The 15024-nt window shown below is 37.0% G+C and overlaps 1 protein-coding gene across 1 annotated transcript; it reads right to left on the bottom strand.

Moving 5' to 3' along the window:
• Positions 1-350: 350 nt before the first annotated feature.
• Positions 351-10655, bottom strand: LOC130356361 (gastricsin-like). The gene is made up of 9 exons (XM_056557767.1): positions 10570-10655; positions 6836-6977; positions 6300-6417; positions 5779-5909; positions 5412-5611; positions 5117-5224; positions 2173-2320; positions 992-1090; positions 351-557 (listed from the first exon to the last, which is right to left on the bottom strand). Exons 1-9 carry the CDS (start codon positions 10623-10625, stop codon positions 405-407), a joined length of 1155 nt encoding a protein of 384 aa, XP_056413742.1. The 5' UTR covers positions 10626-10655; the 3' UTR covers positions 351-404.
• Positions 10656-15024: the final 4369 nt, after the last annotated feature.

Raw genomic sequence — 15024 nt, forward strand, 5'->3', positions numbered from 1 at the left:
CAGTAAGTTTATGACAGCATGCTTTGCATGACACTATAGACCAGTTTTCAATTTCTGGCCAAAATCAGTGTTATGTCAGTTTAGGACACATTAATCATCTAGTGAAAACTCAATTCTGTCTTTAATTTTTTTTACCCAAATTAGACCACAATGAAAGTGATCTAAACAGTTTGTACAACTGTAAAAATTTGTGGTGCACATTGTCTAGTCAGAGAATAGCAATGAAAGAAAAGTAAGATAAACAATATGGCATTTGTTGTAGCCAGTTTATTGTTAGAAATGAGATGACATTCTTAACATTCTTATAACATAAGAATATTTCACAAGGTATTGTGCAATGTAATTGGCTAATAGATTTTATTGATTGTTCTCATGTTCCCAGCACAGTGTTAATCCCAGGCAGTCTATGCCACTGGAGCAAAGCCAACACGACTGTTTCCAAAGTCGTAGACTGAATAATACTCCCTAAGGAAAACATCTCCCAGGATCCAGAGTGGCTCTCCATTCGAAGCTGGAAGGCTGATGTCCAAAAAGTTGGCGTAACAGTATCCATTCTCCTAGAACATTAACATTTGTATGATAAAGATGTTTGAATGCAGGTACATATTAGAATATATTCAATATAATTTAAGAATTTTAATGGATTTTTCAATGTAACCTAAAAATGGATATCTACAAGAAACAAACTGGCAACCTTACACAGCAGTGGCACCTAAACATTATTTTTAACAAAGTATGAGCAAATGCTTGCACTTGCTTGATATTTTGTACCTTGTTTAATATGTCTTCTCTATATTTTTTAACTAAATATGTCTCTCAACCACCACTTAAAGTTAAATGTGGCACACAAAGCACCATAGAATTCTTTCATAGAGAAAAAAAAACCTTTTAAACTTCACACATTATAATGTTTCAGTTGATACAAGCTCTAAGTATAAAAGTATAACTGCATTGCAATGAGTATTACCAAAGCTATATTGACATTTTTTACCTGAATGATGTATGCAGATGGTTGCAAGGGGAAGGCAACGCCATTAATGGTGAAGGTGAGAGTTGGCATATTCTGAATATTGTTGCAGTTAATATTGTACTGAAAATGAAAAATATATAAACTGTTTGTAGATCAAATACAGCACCAGCATATTTAATAATTAAGCCATAATTGAACAATGCCACCCAGTCTATTTCTGTAGTTCTCATATGTATAGAAAATCAATACCATGTTTGCAAATATTTATATAAATAAAACACATATTTTCGGGTCTTTTTTGTAACAGGTTCTTTTCACATCATTCCTTCTGAAGCCTTTAAACCAGTTAATGTTCCTAATCTAAATCTTCTAGTCCATATGCCATATTAGGGAATATGCAGTATCTCCCATAAGTGAGTCCACCCCTCACACTTTTGTAAATATTTTATTATATCTTTTCATATGAAAACACTGAAGAAATTACACTCTACTACAGTGAGTGTACAGCCTGTATAACAGTTATGGCTGCTGTCCCTTCAAAATAACTCACCACACAAAGCCATTAATGTCCATAACTTGGCAACATAATGGAGTTCACACCTAAGTGGAAATGTCCCAATTGGCCCCTATGTGTCAATATTTTGTATGGCCACCATTATTACGCACACTGCCTTAAGCCTTGTAGGCATGGAGTCTGCTTGTATTTAGAAAACTGTTTGTAGGCTTTATAGTGCTTCATCTTTAAAAGAGGCTTCCTCCTGGGACGACAGCCATGCAGAGCAATTTGAGGCAGTGTGCAGCGAATGGTGTGAGCACTGACAGGCTGAACCCCCCACCCCTTCAACCTCTGCTGCAATGCTGGCAACACTCATACATCTAGTTCCCAAAGATAACCTCTGGATATGACACTGAGCATGTGCACTCACCTTCTTTGGTAGACCATGACAAGGCCTTTTTACAAAAATGTGAGGGGTGTACTCACTTAGGTGACATACTGTAGATGTCATAGAATTGGGGTCTCTTGCACCTTCCTCAATCTATAAGCGAGAATGGAGAGCCAATATGAAGAGTGGCTCCTGCTCTGGCCGACTCAACCTGTGTTTGAATCACATTTATCTGAATGGCTGGCATGTAATACACTCTGCAGAGGATCACAAGAGTTTACATATATGATCTCGGAATATATTTTCTCTAAATCTTACGCCTCCATTCTGTGTCTGTTGGATACCAAGGTATGGCAGAAGCTGTTGCATATATGTTTGAGGGATATTGAGTTGAGTGGTTCCAGTATCTACAATGACTTGACAACCACCACTACACCAGCCTGTAGCCTGTCCATTGATGGAAAATCTGTAAAAATAAACATAATTTCAGTATAAAGGTTAAACAAACTGAAATAATTATGCAAACCATATATTTTTGTGGTCAGGATAATGTAATATATACATATTAGCCCTGATTTACTAAGAGTGGAGTGTTTATTCTGGAGTGATTTCAATATCACTCATCTTTTTTCAGGCATTTTTACTATTCTGTCGCAAATTTCGTTTTTTTTTATGTCGCACGATTTTTTGTGTTGCACTAGTCAATTGTGTCGCACAAACTCCGAGCTAAATAAATTAGTTGTGTGAGTCAAAATGGTTTAGACTTGTTTGTTTCAAAATGTTTTCATGAATCAAAAGTATTCATGTGTTCAAATTTTTCAAACATTACAACAATTATCCTTGTTTATTAGCTTGGGTGTTAAATTGATTTAACCTCTTAAGGACGAAGGGCGTACCTGTACGCCCTACGCCCGTTCCTGGTGTTTAAAATGGGGTCACGCCGTGACCCCGCATCACACCGGGTCGGTCCCGGCTGCTAGTAGCCGGGACCCTGGGCTAATAGCCTACACCACCGATTGTTGTGCCACGCGCTATTAACCCTTCAGACGTGGCGATCAAAGTTGACCGCCACATCTGAAAGTGAAAGTAAACGCTTCCCGGCAGCTCAGTCGGGCTGATCGGGACATCGCAATAAGATGAGAATTTTTAACATATACATTTTCCTGCATGTAGTTATGTTTTTTTTCAGAAGTACGACAATATCCAACCTATATAAGTAGGGTATCATTTTAACCGTATGGACCTAAAGAATAAAGATGAGGTGTTATTTTTATCGAAACATGCACTGCGTAGAAACTGAAGCCCCCAAAAGTTACAAAATGAAATTTTTTCTTCAGTTTTGTCGCACAATGAATTTTTTTGCCGTTTTGCTGTGGATTTTTGGGTAAAATGACTAATGTCACTGCAAAGTGGTGGCGCAAAAAATATGCCATCATATGGAATTTTATGTGCAAAATTGAAAGCGTTATGATTTTTAGAAGGTGATGAGGAAAAAATGTAAATGCAAAAACGGAAAAACCCTGCGTCCTTAAGGGGTTAAACCTAATATTGCAAATGTGTTAAAAAAAAAAACTAAAAAATTAAACATTAAAAATCACAAAAGCATTCAATATTTTCTTCATAAAAGTGTTGAACTGTACAACATTTTTTCAGGTTATAAACCAAGTTGCTTTCACACAAAACACAATGGCAAACAGTCCCTTATTAGAAATGACTCTATTTATGGAATTTTACTCAGCCTCTTGGCTGTCGGTAATTGTGTGAGGCAGACTCACACTTTTTCTCGAGTGATTTTGGAAGTACTCCGAGTATCTTTTGTTTTTTGTTAGTAAAACGCCCATTTTTCCATAAAACACTCCCATTTCAGAGTGAAAAAAAAAACACTCCGAGTGTTTTCTAAAGTGTTGGTTGTGCGACTAAAATGTGGTCGCATAAATAGTTGCACAGACGTTGCGACAAAAATTTAGGCACAATAACCGAGAAAAAGAGTTGGTTGGACTTTAGTAAATGAGGGCCAATATATGTATATTTACAACAGTGTAAATATATCTACAAAATATATCTAGTAAATACATAGCAATCCAATGATTCCACAGCACACCAAAACGATTCTTTCAAAAATAAATGGTGATTTATTCCATGTCCAGTGTTACAAATACGCTACGTTTCAGCAGCCTCTCGCCGCCATTTTCAAGCTGTTCAAGTGACTCACAGAGAGGATATATATAGGACCTCCCATTAAATATATAATTACATGATTGTACATGATAAAGTGCATAAAATACATAATTCACAAACCAATGATATAAAAAGTGCATTGGTCCTCTCTGTGAGTCACTTGAACAGCATGAAAATGGTGGTGAGAGGCTGCTGAAACGTAGCGTATTTGTAACACTGGACATGGAATAAATCACCATTTATTTTTGAAAGAATCATTTGGTGTGCTGTGGAATCATTGGATTGCTATACTGAACGATCCCCTGACCAAGGCTCTTGCCTCTGCGAGCACCCTCTTTATTTATTTTTTCTTTTTGTAGTAGTGCTGCTCTTCTGGAATATAGTAAATACATAGGATACATTGTGAAGCAGATATGAGCTATTATGAGCTAAAGTCAATACAAAATGCATCTTTTTTTTTTCTTTACTTTTTTAGCACAATGAAAACACATTTTTTGTGTGACTGCTTCTTTTTTCTTTGGAAGAAAAAGCTGTCGTTTTTATTATTACTATTTTAGGGGGAACATAAAATCTTTTGATCATTAACAAAAACAGTTATTCTGGCACTGTTTTTGTTTATACAGCATTCATGGCAGGGGTTAATGCATAATTAACCACCCATATGTCTTTTCCTTTCCAATATGTCTTTTTATGGCAAGACAGCAATAGCTTAGATGTCCAATGCTGCGAATAGCGAGACCTTGCCTGTCCCATGACAGCAGGAAACACAGACCTCCAATATAGGTTGTTTAATCCCTTAGATGCTGCAGACAGGTCATGTCATCACATCTAAGTGCTTTCAAAAGCGGGAGGCCTTGATAGTTCCATTGGCACCCTTGCAATGCTACAGTAGAGTGCCAATAGGTGTTCATGTCACTGAAAGGGTGAATGGATGCCTATTAGCATTATGCTCCATTAAGAAGCATCATTGAATCCACTGCACAAATATTAAAATGCTTTAATGACTTTTCAGAAATTGACTTAGATAAATAGGTCTAACAGGACAACAGAATAAATGAATAATATAAAAGCAAAATAAACTTACTCTTGGAGAGCAACCTGCCAGTAAAGTTGGTCTGAAAGTGGAGCCCAGCTTATCTGTCCAGTGTAAAGGTTAGTATCCACTCCTCCAAAGATGACCTGGCCTGACTGGCTGGAAGTGACAATATAAATTAGAGGAACTATGAGTGTAACAGATGAAGTTAAGAAATAAAATCATTCCGGTGAAGGGAATTTATTCAACTTTACTTTAAAGATCAAGAAGAGACCGCTTACTTTTTATCTTTATGTACATATCAATTATCAGTAAGTGGTAAATTTTCCAAGAAAACATGTCTTACCTGCCAAGATAGACACTGAAAATGGGTTGATTCAAAAGGTTCTCCTGCAATATCCCTTGCATCACAGTAGTAGCGCCACCAACTGAAAGACCAGGATAAGCTAACCCCAAGATTCCATCAAAGGGGGAGTAATAGAAGTTGCCAGAGGGCTCTGTAATGGTTAGACCAAATTCTTGATTTGTGATAGTAAGGCCTTGAATCTAGAAAAATGTACACAAAGAATATATTAAATGTTTAAACAAAGGCCAACTGTGGCACCTCACAAATGGTCTAATATTTTTTAACATTTGTCCTAGGAACTTAATTCATCAATAGAATGCTATGTTACACAGAAACGGTTGAGATTGAGTTATACACTATGACTTACATAGACAGTATCATATCCAAACAATCCAGTGACACTGCTGGCAACATTTCCACCTCCATATCCCATAGTGAATCGCTGTCCATTGGAAGAGTAAGTGGAGGACTGACTTGGGTTAAATACATGATGGTTTGCTAAAGAAAAGTATAAATTGTTACATATTACTTGTGCGATATAATTGCTCTTTTATGATAACCTATAATAACCATTATTTTTAAGATGCCTTGTCAAGTAGTGTAGCAGTAGAAGGTCTATCACTAACACCTAGCATTAACACAATTTAAGACAAGCTGTGAAGGATTTTGATGTTTTACCAACCAACCATTAGCATGTACAAAAATACAAAAAATATTGTATTCTTAAAGGGTACTCCGCACCTAGACATCCTACCCCATAACCAGAGGGTCCTGCCGCTGGGACCCACCACTATCTTCAGTCATTAAATATTACCATATCTTCATTAGGAACAACATTATTAATAATAACAATAATAATAAATATTGTACAGGCACTGAAATACTCACTGCAGGCTGTGCTCTGGCAATAGGTAGATGGGACCCAAAGGTTGGAGGAACCTGTGTCGAACAAAACCAGAAAGTTCTGGGGAGGTGTTCCAATACTAATCGGTCCATAGTAATATGTCTAAAGACAATCAGAGAAGTTATGTTAATCTTCTTACTTTAGTATGATTAAAATGTCGATATCGATTATATTCAATATATAGGTATCAATTTTAATCAATGCAGCAATATAAAACTTGACTTTTTCGTGTAAAATCCTTTGTTTTACAGTTTAGTTATTTCACTATATTTTACCATATTTGCTATTGCATATTTCTTTAATAGTAGTGCTCACCACAAACAATCTGGAAATGTAGGTAAGTGGGTAGTTTTTTCTGAATTCTACACTTTAATGTTCAATACCTCTCCTTTCCAATTTTTATTTATTTATTTAACACAGTGGGCCAGTTCCTCCTTAATTTGTCCTCAATATCACTTAATTTAAATAAACAAATTGAATTAAAAGGTATAATAAATATATCATAAAAAATCTAACGTACATCAAAATACATGTTCTCAGAAGCAACAGCATATCCTCTATATTTATCAGACAGATCAATCTTGTGGGTCTTCAGGTATTCATCCAGGACTCCATCTTCCCTCATCTTCTGCCGGATGGACTTTCCCTTACTCAGAGGAACTCTAAAAATGAACATAAATAGTTTACATGTGATGTGTTGTCCGTAAATGTCCAAGACTAGATTGGTTTATTATTTAGTACATAATTTAATGTAAAAAATATTATACTATACATTTAGAATAACATATAGAAGTTCACATTTAAAGGGACATTGTCACCTCCAACCACCACCCCTAAACTACAGTAATACGTAAATAGTTCTAAAGAAGCTGATTCCAAAACTATGATTTTTATCTTTCTATCCACTTGCATTCCCCTGCTAAAAGCCCATGAATGTGAGAATCTACGTAGTCAGCCATTATATCACTAAACTTACTAGTCTTCTCTATGCATCATCATGCTCAGTCTCCAGGCTTATAACAGGGGAATGAAAGTGAGTTGAAATATAAAAAGTACAAACTTTGAATTGGTGTCTTTAGGGGAGAATGTAAGGGGTCTCTTTAAGGGCTTCTGCCCACAAGACTGTTGACTGCACAGTTTGTTGGAGTTTTGCTGTGTGTTGAATGTTAAAATTGGAAAGATATAGAAATTTATGATAAAGTAGTCAGCTGGGGTGAAGACAAGGGTGGTTCTTACTATTCTTTTCCTGGCAGAACTGAGTCAATCAATACAAATGGTTATGATATATTACTACAGCGCGGACTGGAATAAACTAGACCATATTACTCCTGTGCTGGGCTGAAGTAAACTGGCTCATATTACTACTATGCTGGAGTAAATTGGGCCTACTAGAGAAGTCTAACTCTGAAGAACCACCTTTCAACCAAACACAGCTTGTATATGGATCGAAGTTTAATAAATACACAAAAGAAACATAGAAGGTGTCAGCAGATAATAACCATTTAGCCTATCTAGTCTGCCCAATAATCTGAATCCTATCAATAGTCCCTGGCCCTATCTTATATGAAGGATAGCCTTATGCTTATCCCATGCATGCTTAAACTCCTTCACTGTATTTGCAGCGACCACTTCTGCCGGAAGGCTATTCCATGCATCCACTACTCTCTCAGTAAAGAAATACTTCCTGATATTATTTTTAAAACTATGTACTCTTGTGGTAGTTTTTCTTCTTTTAAATATGCTCTCCTCCTTTACCGTGTTGATTCCCTTTATGTATTTAAAAGTCTCTATCATATCCTCTCTGTCTCTTCTTTATTCCCAGCTATACATGTTAAGGTCCTTTAACCTTTCCTGGTAAGTCTTATCCTGCAATCCATGTACTAGTTTAGTAGCTCTTCTCTGAACTCTCTCTAGAGTATCTATATCCTTCTGGACATACGGCCTTCAGTACTGCGCACAATACTCCAAGTGAGGTCTCACCAGTGTTCTGTACAGCGGCACTTCTCTCTTTCTACTGCTTATACCTCTCCCTATACATCCAAGCATTCTGTTAGCATTTCCTGCTGCTCTATTACATTGTCTTCCTACCTTTAAGTCTTCTGAAATTATTACTGCTAAATCCCTCTCCTCAGATACTGAGGTCAGTACTTTGTCAAATATTCTATATTCTGCCTGAGGGTTTTTATGCCCCAGGTGCATTATCTTGCACTTATCCACATAAAATTTCAGTTGCCAGAGTTCTGACCATTCTTCTAGTTTTCCTAAATTCTTTTCCATTTGGCGTATCCCTCAAGGAACATCAACCCTGTTACATATCTTTGTGTCATCAGCAAAAAGACACACCTTACCATCGAGACCTTTTGCAATATCACTAATGAGGATATTAAACAATATTGGTCCCAGTACAGATCCCTGAGGTACCCCACTGGTAACAAGACCTTGCTCTGAATATACTCCATTGACTACAACCCTATGTTGTCTGTCACTCAGCCACTGTCTAATCCACTCAACAATATTGGAGTCCAAGCTCAATGACTGTAGTTTATTGATAAGTCTTCTATGTGGGACAGTATCAAAAGCCTTACTAAAATCTAGATATGCGATGTCTACTGCCCCTACGCCATCTATTATTTTAGTCACCCAGACAAAAAAAAGATTTGTTTGACATGATCTCCCTGAATTAAGCCCATGTTGTTTTTAATCTTGCAATCCATGGGGTTTTAGATGTTCCACAATCCTATCCTTTAGTGGGGTTTCCATTAATTTCCCCACTATTGATGTCAGACTAGTAGGGTGGTCCTGTGCTAAACATCATGGGCCCTAAATTAAGTGGTTCAATCTTGTTTCAGGGAAGTGATCCCACTGGACGATTCTTTAGTCCTGTGATGGGCAACATTTGAAACAAAAAAAAGTACAGAAAACAAAATGTATCATGAAGATAGCAAAGTACAATCACATTGCCATCACAAGCTATCTACAATTTAATGTCAACTAGTGTTGGGCGTGAATATTCGCATTTCAAATTTTCATCGCGAATATCGCGAATATTGCGAATATATTCGCTATATATTTGGAATGACAAATATTCCCTTTTTCCCATAATCCATATTCGCATATGTGAATATTCGCATATTCCTTCTTTTCACTTTTGGGCCAATTAGAATGATGCAAATACACTTGTCAGAGGTTATCAACAACATCCCTAGCAACCAATAGTAAAGTTGCCCAACCCATCACTGTTTTCTTCCTCGAATATGCGAATATTCGCATATGCAGATATTACGAATACGCGAAATTCGCAAATATAGGACGAATATTCATCTATATATTCGCAAAAATATTGTGAATTCGAATATGGCCAATGTCGCTCATCACTAGTGTCAACCAAATTACTCTAATTACTATATAAAGCTGGACTGATGCAACCATATTAAGGCTAGGTTCACACTGTGGAATTTCAAGCTGGCGGCACTAGGACCGTGCAGACTGCATTGCGGTCCCCATAGATGACAATGCATTTCTGAGCAAATCTCCCAAAAGATCCACCCGGTCTTAGTGCCGCCAGCTAAATCTCTGGCAGAAATTCTGCCCAGAGATTCTGTAGTGTGAACCTAGCCTAAGGGTTTATTTACACAGCAGAATTTCCGCTTGCTGACTCCCAGCATTAAATTAAAGCCCATAGACTTCTATGGGATTCCGCATTCCCATTCACACTTCCGAATTTCCGCTTGTGGAATTCCGCTACCAGAATTCCACTAGCCAAAATTCAGAAGTGTGAATGAGATCAGATCCTAACTTTAGAAAGTAGGTGATGCAGAATGTAAGTTTTTACATGATGAAATGCTATACTTTCTTTGACACTTAATAAACTGCTCTCACACTGTGCTGTTTATGAATATATCAATGTGCCCTAAGCTAAGTCAAATGTCACTAAAATTTATCTGGATCCAGTCTATCATTGTTGTGATTTATTTTGTTTAGTATTAAATGTAAATGTTGTGTCACTCTACACAGTGGTCTGATTTAAAGGTTATGTCTACCTTCATAGCCATTTATTTCTCAAAGTCTTCTTGCTACTTTAAGTGTTCTTACTACCATATTGGGCATACACATACACAGATTTAAGGAGACTGCATAAATCTTTAAAAAAAATATACCCATTCGTGTATGTCTTCCCCTCAAAAGTGTCCATATTTATATAATCTGATTATTAAACTTGTACAATAATGTGATTTTTCATATGGGGTCACTTACCTCACAAGCCCCTCTGATAGGTGTAAGCAAACAAGAGCAAAGATCAAAACCTTCATGGTTGCAGTTTTCCTCTAACCTGTTACCAGAAAGAACCTGGCTGATTTCTGTCTCTTGCAGAGATCTTTTATACTGTGGGCTTCCTTACGTAATGAGTTAACGCCATCCTACAGCCGCTCTATCTCTTTATTGTGTGTTTACTTTCCTACATCAGTTAAGTGAAGATTTGGCAAAAATATTGGATTGCACGAGATAAGAAAATGAAACTTATACAAAACCACAATATTCATAATTCACAGTTTAGTTAACCTTCAAGCCACATAGTCTATCCTACTAAGGTGTAATACATTTCTAAATTGTGTTATAGGCTGGCATAAAACATAATAGCATTGTCTAATTTCATTACATTGTATTCACCTTCAATGCTGTTTTAGAACAGATAAAAAAAAATCTAAAACTTCATCACATCCTTTTCCCCTTTACAGGAATGGAAAAATTATTTTAGTGGTTTAGAAGGTAAAAACCACTTTACATAATTTCCTTTTCAATTAATTACTTTTAGGTGTAAATCTGTATTTACACACACTAGACCAATCTGCCTACGAACAGAAACTGTCTGGTTTTCTCACAGCAACCAATCACAGCTTATGCTAAAAATATTTAAAACTACAGTAAAATAACTGTGAATAAAAAAAAACTACATAAAATATTCTGGTAACATACAGATCATAAATGGCTTATGTGAATACAGCTAGCTCTAACGAATTACGGAAGTCTAGTTTATGACTTATATTTGACATTTTTTTTATATCTTATGCTTTAGTGTAATTTCCAGCTGTATAATACTTCAATGAAAACATTTAGCTGCTTCCTGTCAGTCTGACATTATGCTGAACTCAAGCATTGTGTGTAATTTGTTTCCAGACATGTTGTCAAAAGGTTATGAACGAAAAAGTTGAAGATGGAATTTTATAAGGTATACACATTATACAAATTAAAATACCATCTATTTATTTTGGAATAATCTGATAAAAAGAGAAATTGCTATTAAATTATTTGGCCCTGGCTTGTGTTGACTCTTCAAGAATTGAACTACTATTGCCATTATTCCAGGTGATTACTCTATACTAGAATATGATGTCTATAATAAATACCTATGACTATAGTTGGCCAACACATTTGATGAACATTGGACCAACCTGACAATTTTTTTAGGACTAGGTGAACATCTAATGTGAATTGTCCTGACTCTCCCTCCTGACAGCAAATTTTGGGAGGGTAGGGAGATGATTGACAATTATGCTGGATTTTAAGACGCCCTTTCTTTTGGCCTCCCAGGGGATAAGCCCCAGCCATTTTTCTTGGCCAAGAAAAATAGCTGTCAGACAGCAAAGTATTAAAGGGGTACTCCGCTAGAAAAGGTTATTGTTTTTTGTTTTTTTTTAATCAGTTGGTGCCAGAAAGGTAAACAGATTTGTAAATTACTTGTATTTAAAAATCTTAATCCTTCCAGTACTTATCAGCCGCTGTATACTACAGAGGAAGTTCTTTTCTTTTTTAATTTCCTTTCTGTCTGACCACAGTGCTCTCTGCTGACACCTCTGTCCATTTTAGGAACGGTCCAGAGTAGGAGCAAATCCCCATAGCAAACCTCTCCTGCTCTGAACAGTTCCTAAAAAGGACAAAGGTGTCAGCAGAGAGCACTGTGGTCAGACAAAAAGGAGATTAAAAAAAGAAAAGAACTTCCTGTGGAGCATACAGCAGCTGATAAGTACTGGAAGGATTAAGATTTTTTAATAGACATAATTTACACATCTGTTTAACTTTCTGACACCAGTTGATTTAAAAAAAAAATTCCCAGTGAAGTACCCCTTTAATATTATTTGATCAAAAAGTTACATCCCTCACCAGTTTTTGCTTATGTCACTTTCGCACACATGTCCCCAGGTTGGGTGTGGTTCTGCAGCTCAACTTCATTGAAGTGAATGGAGCAAAGTTGTAATACCACACACAATTTGGGGACATGTGTGATACAGTTTTTGGAAGAAATTAGCTCTGTTTTTCTTTGCTAGACAACCCCTCTAACGCACTTTTTTTTACTTACAATACTGAGAGACTCGACACTACTTATTATATTTGAATATGGCTTATGATTACAAAGGTTAACGGCCTATGATAAACATAGATTATAACAATATCTTTACTCTTGTTCCACACACAAGGGGCGATAAATATAGTATTTTACATGGTGAAATGTGCCGGGTACAGAATGCCTTTTCTTTTTATTATAACCCACAAGACTGGTCATTGATATAGTTATTGACATTTTGGTCATTAAGGAAAACTAAACATTTGTGTTATAAAGAACATACACAAAGCGTTATGCACGAGCCAGGGTTAACAGGGTCAAGTCTTTCATGGCTATGAACAAACGTTGTAATCTATGTTGATATTTGCCAGACACTTAAAATCTGACTTCCAAGATAAGTGAATTTTCTGTGACTCTACAAAATAAATGTTACCATTGTCCATTTGGCCAAAACATTTGGTATTTCTGAAGGACAGGCTATTGACAATATTGAGACACCAGTTTACCCATTAGCAATACTAAACAACTGTAACATAGAGAGCTGTGAAAGCAGATCTAAAGGTAACATTTTAGGGCGATTCCTATTATGAAAGCTATCTTCTATCAACAGTGTAGGGGATAAGTCTCTGATCAGTGGGGGTGCTACCGCTGGGACCACAACCACCACAAGAACAGGGTCCCAAGTTCACCTGTTTGAATGGAGTGGTAGTTGAGTATGCACACTGCCCCTCCACAGGACTGCCAAAAATATAGGTGTATATGTGATACTTATGTCCAGTAAATAGTTTATTGTTTGTATTCATAGCAAAAATAGGATTTTTTTTTATGCCAAGAGTGGCAACCATACAATAAACATTCAGGAAACATGAATATCTTTATGTGAAACAAATTTCAATACCACATGGGATGTATTCTGTAAAGTTAAAAACAAAAAAAAAAAACAATAAAAATTCTGCTACACAGATATGCCTCTCGGTCAGCTGGATTAGTTTGCAGAGTCGTGGACATAGTCCAAAAAAGAAGGATATCCCAGACGGCGCAAGGCAGCAATCTACAGTAAAATATTTAGTTTTATTGCAACATAAGTTTCGAGCCCGTACTGGGCTCTTTGTCAGGCATAATGTAAAGCATTGTGAAACACAGGGTTTAAAAGGCCCAGGGGCACAACTACAACCGGGTCATAGGTCATCATGTGATGCATAAAATAATTCAAAACAGTCGAGAGTATTAAATCTTAATGGTTAATATAAAAAACACAAACTTATAAGAAGCACATAAATAGTGTGAATCATAAAATATAATGTGATATGGCCCTTTTTCTGCAGGGTTGGTACCCGCGCTGGCGGCACTCGCTGTCAGCATCTGGATGAATGAAACTCATAGTGAGACTCATGTCAGGCTGTTTGGACAGCAGTAAGTGTATCATGATTGTTACAGTGTGCTGTGCGTGATCCTGTCAGACTGTGCTGACACGGGCGCGATGTAACATGCAGTCCCGTAAGGCTGCGCTGACATGTGACCGGCGATCCTGTCAAATTCCGCCGACAAGAGCGCAGGCTGGGTTCTGACACCATAGGTACAATAAACCTGATTCCAGCTGTAGATGCGTTGAATAGGGATGTTATTACAGATTGTGGTTTGGCCATAAGCTTCTTAGTGATATTTGGTTGTGTATTTTCCAATGTAGGAGAGGAGGCCTGAGCATGGAGCGATCCAGAAACCTGGGGCATGTGCTGACCAAGATGAGGGGAATTATGGAGTTATAAGTACAGTGAGGACTTAATTATGGTATGGATATAATCTTGTATATAGGGAAGGATTGGTATGATGACAAACCCTTTTTAAGGTCTAGTCACCACAGGACCTTAGCAAAAAATCCTGGATTGCACAAAGGTTTATAAATCAGTATATAAAGACTAGAGTTGAGCAAACTTTTAAAAGGTTCGGTTCACTGAACTTTTCAAACAGGTTTGACTTGCGGCGAACAAGTTCGCAACTCAATAAGCCTTAAAACTCGTGTTTAACACTGTTCTTACACCCTGTACCTGCTAGGTTACATAAGAATATATTCAAGTCATTTTAACCTGTTAATGACCAAGGACATATAAACACGTCCCTGTGCCTTTAACAGTGTATGGCGTGGGCTCCTGGCTCAAGCCCATGTAATACCGGGTGGCCCTCCTGTAGCTGATTCCTTTAGTTGAGGGCCTCCATTAATAGCCAACATGTGATGATTGCCAAGGCCGGCTATTAACCCTTTAGATCGCAGGCAAAGCCTAATAAAGCCTAAAACCCATTAACCCCTTCCATATTAAAAGTTTAAATCCCCCCCCCTTTTCCCAAATTCCATATACAAAATATGTAAACAC

The sequence above is a fragment of the Hyla sarda genome, chromosome 2, assembly GCF_029499605.1.
Source record: "Hyla sarda isolate aHylSar1 chromosome 2, aHylSar1.hap1, whole genome shotgun sequence".
Taxonomy (NCBI): domain Eukaryota; kingdom Metazoa; phylum Chordata; class Amphibia; order Anura; family Hylidae; genus Hyla; species Hyla sarda.

Excerpts from the sequence above, each read along its gene's own strand:
- LOC130356361 (XM_056557767.1), bottom strand. The coding sequence starts at position 10,625 with ATGAAGGTTTTGATCTTTGCTCTTGTTTGCTTACACCTATCAGAGGGG. Across the intron at positions 5,612-5,778 it reads TTGGATATGATACTGTCTAT|ATTCAAGGCCTTACTATCAC; the intron begins GTAAGTCATAGT and ends ACATTTTTCTAG. Across the intron at positions 558-991 it reads CATCTGCATACATCATTCAG|GAGAATGGATACTGTTACGC; the intron begins GTAAAAAATGTC and ends TTAATGTTCTAG.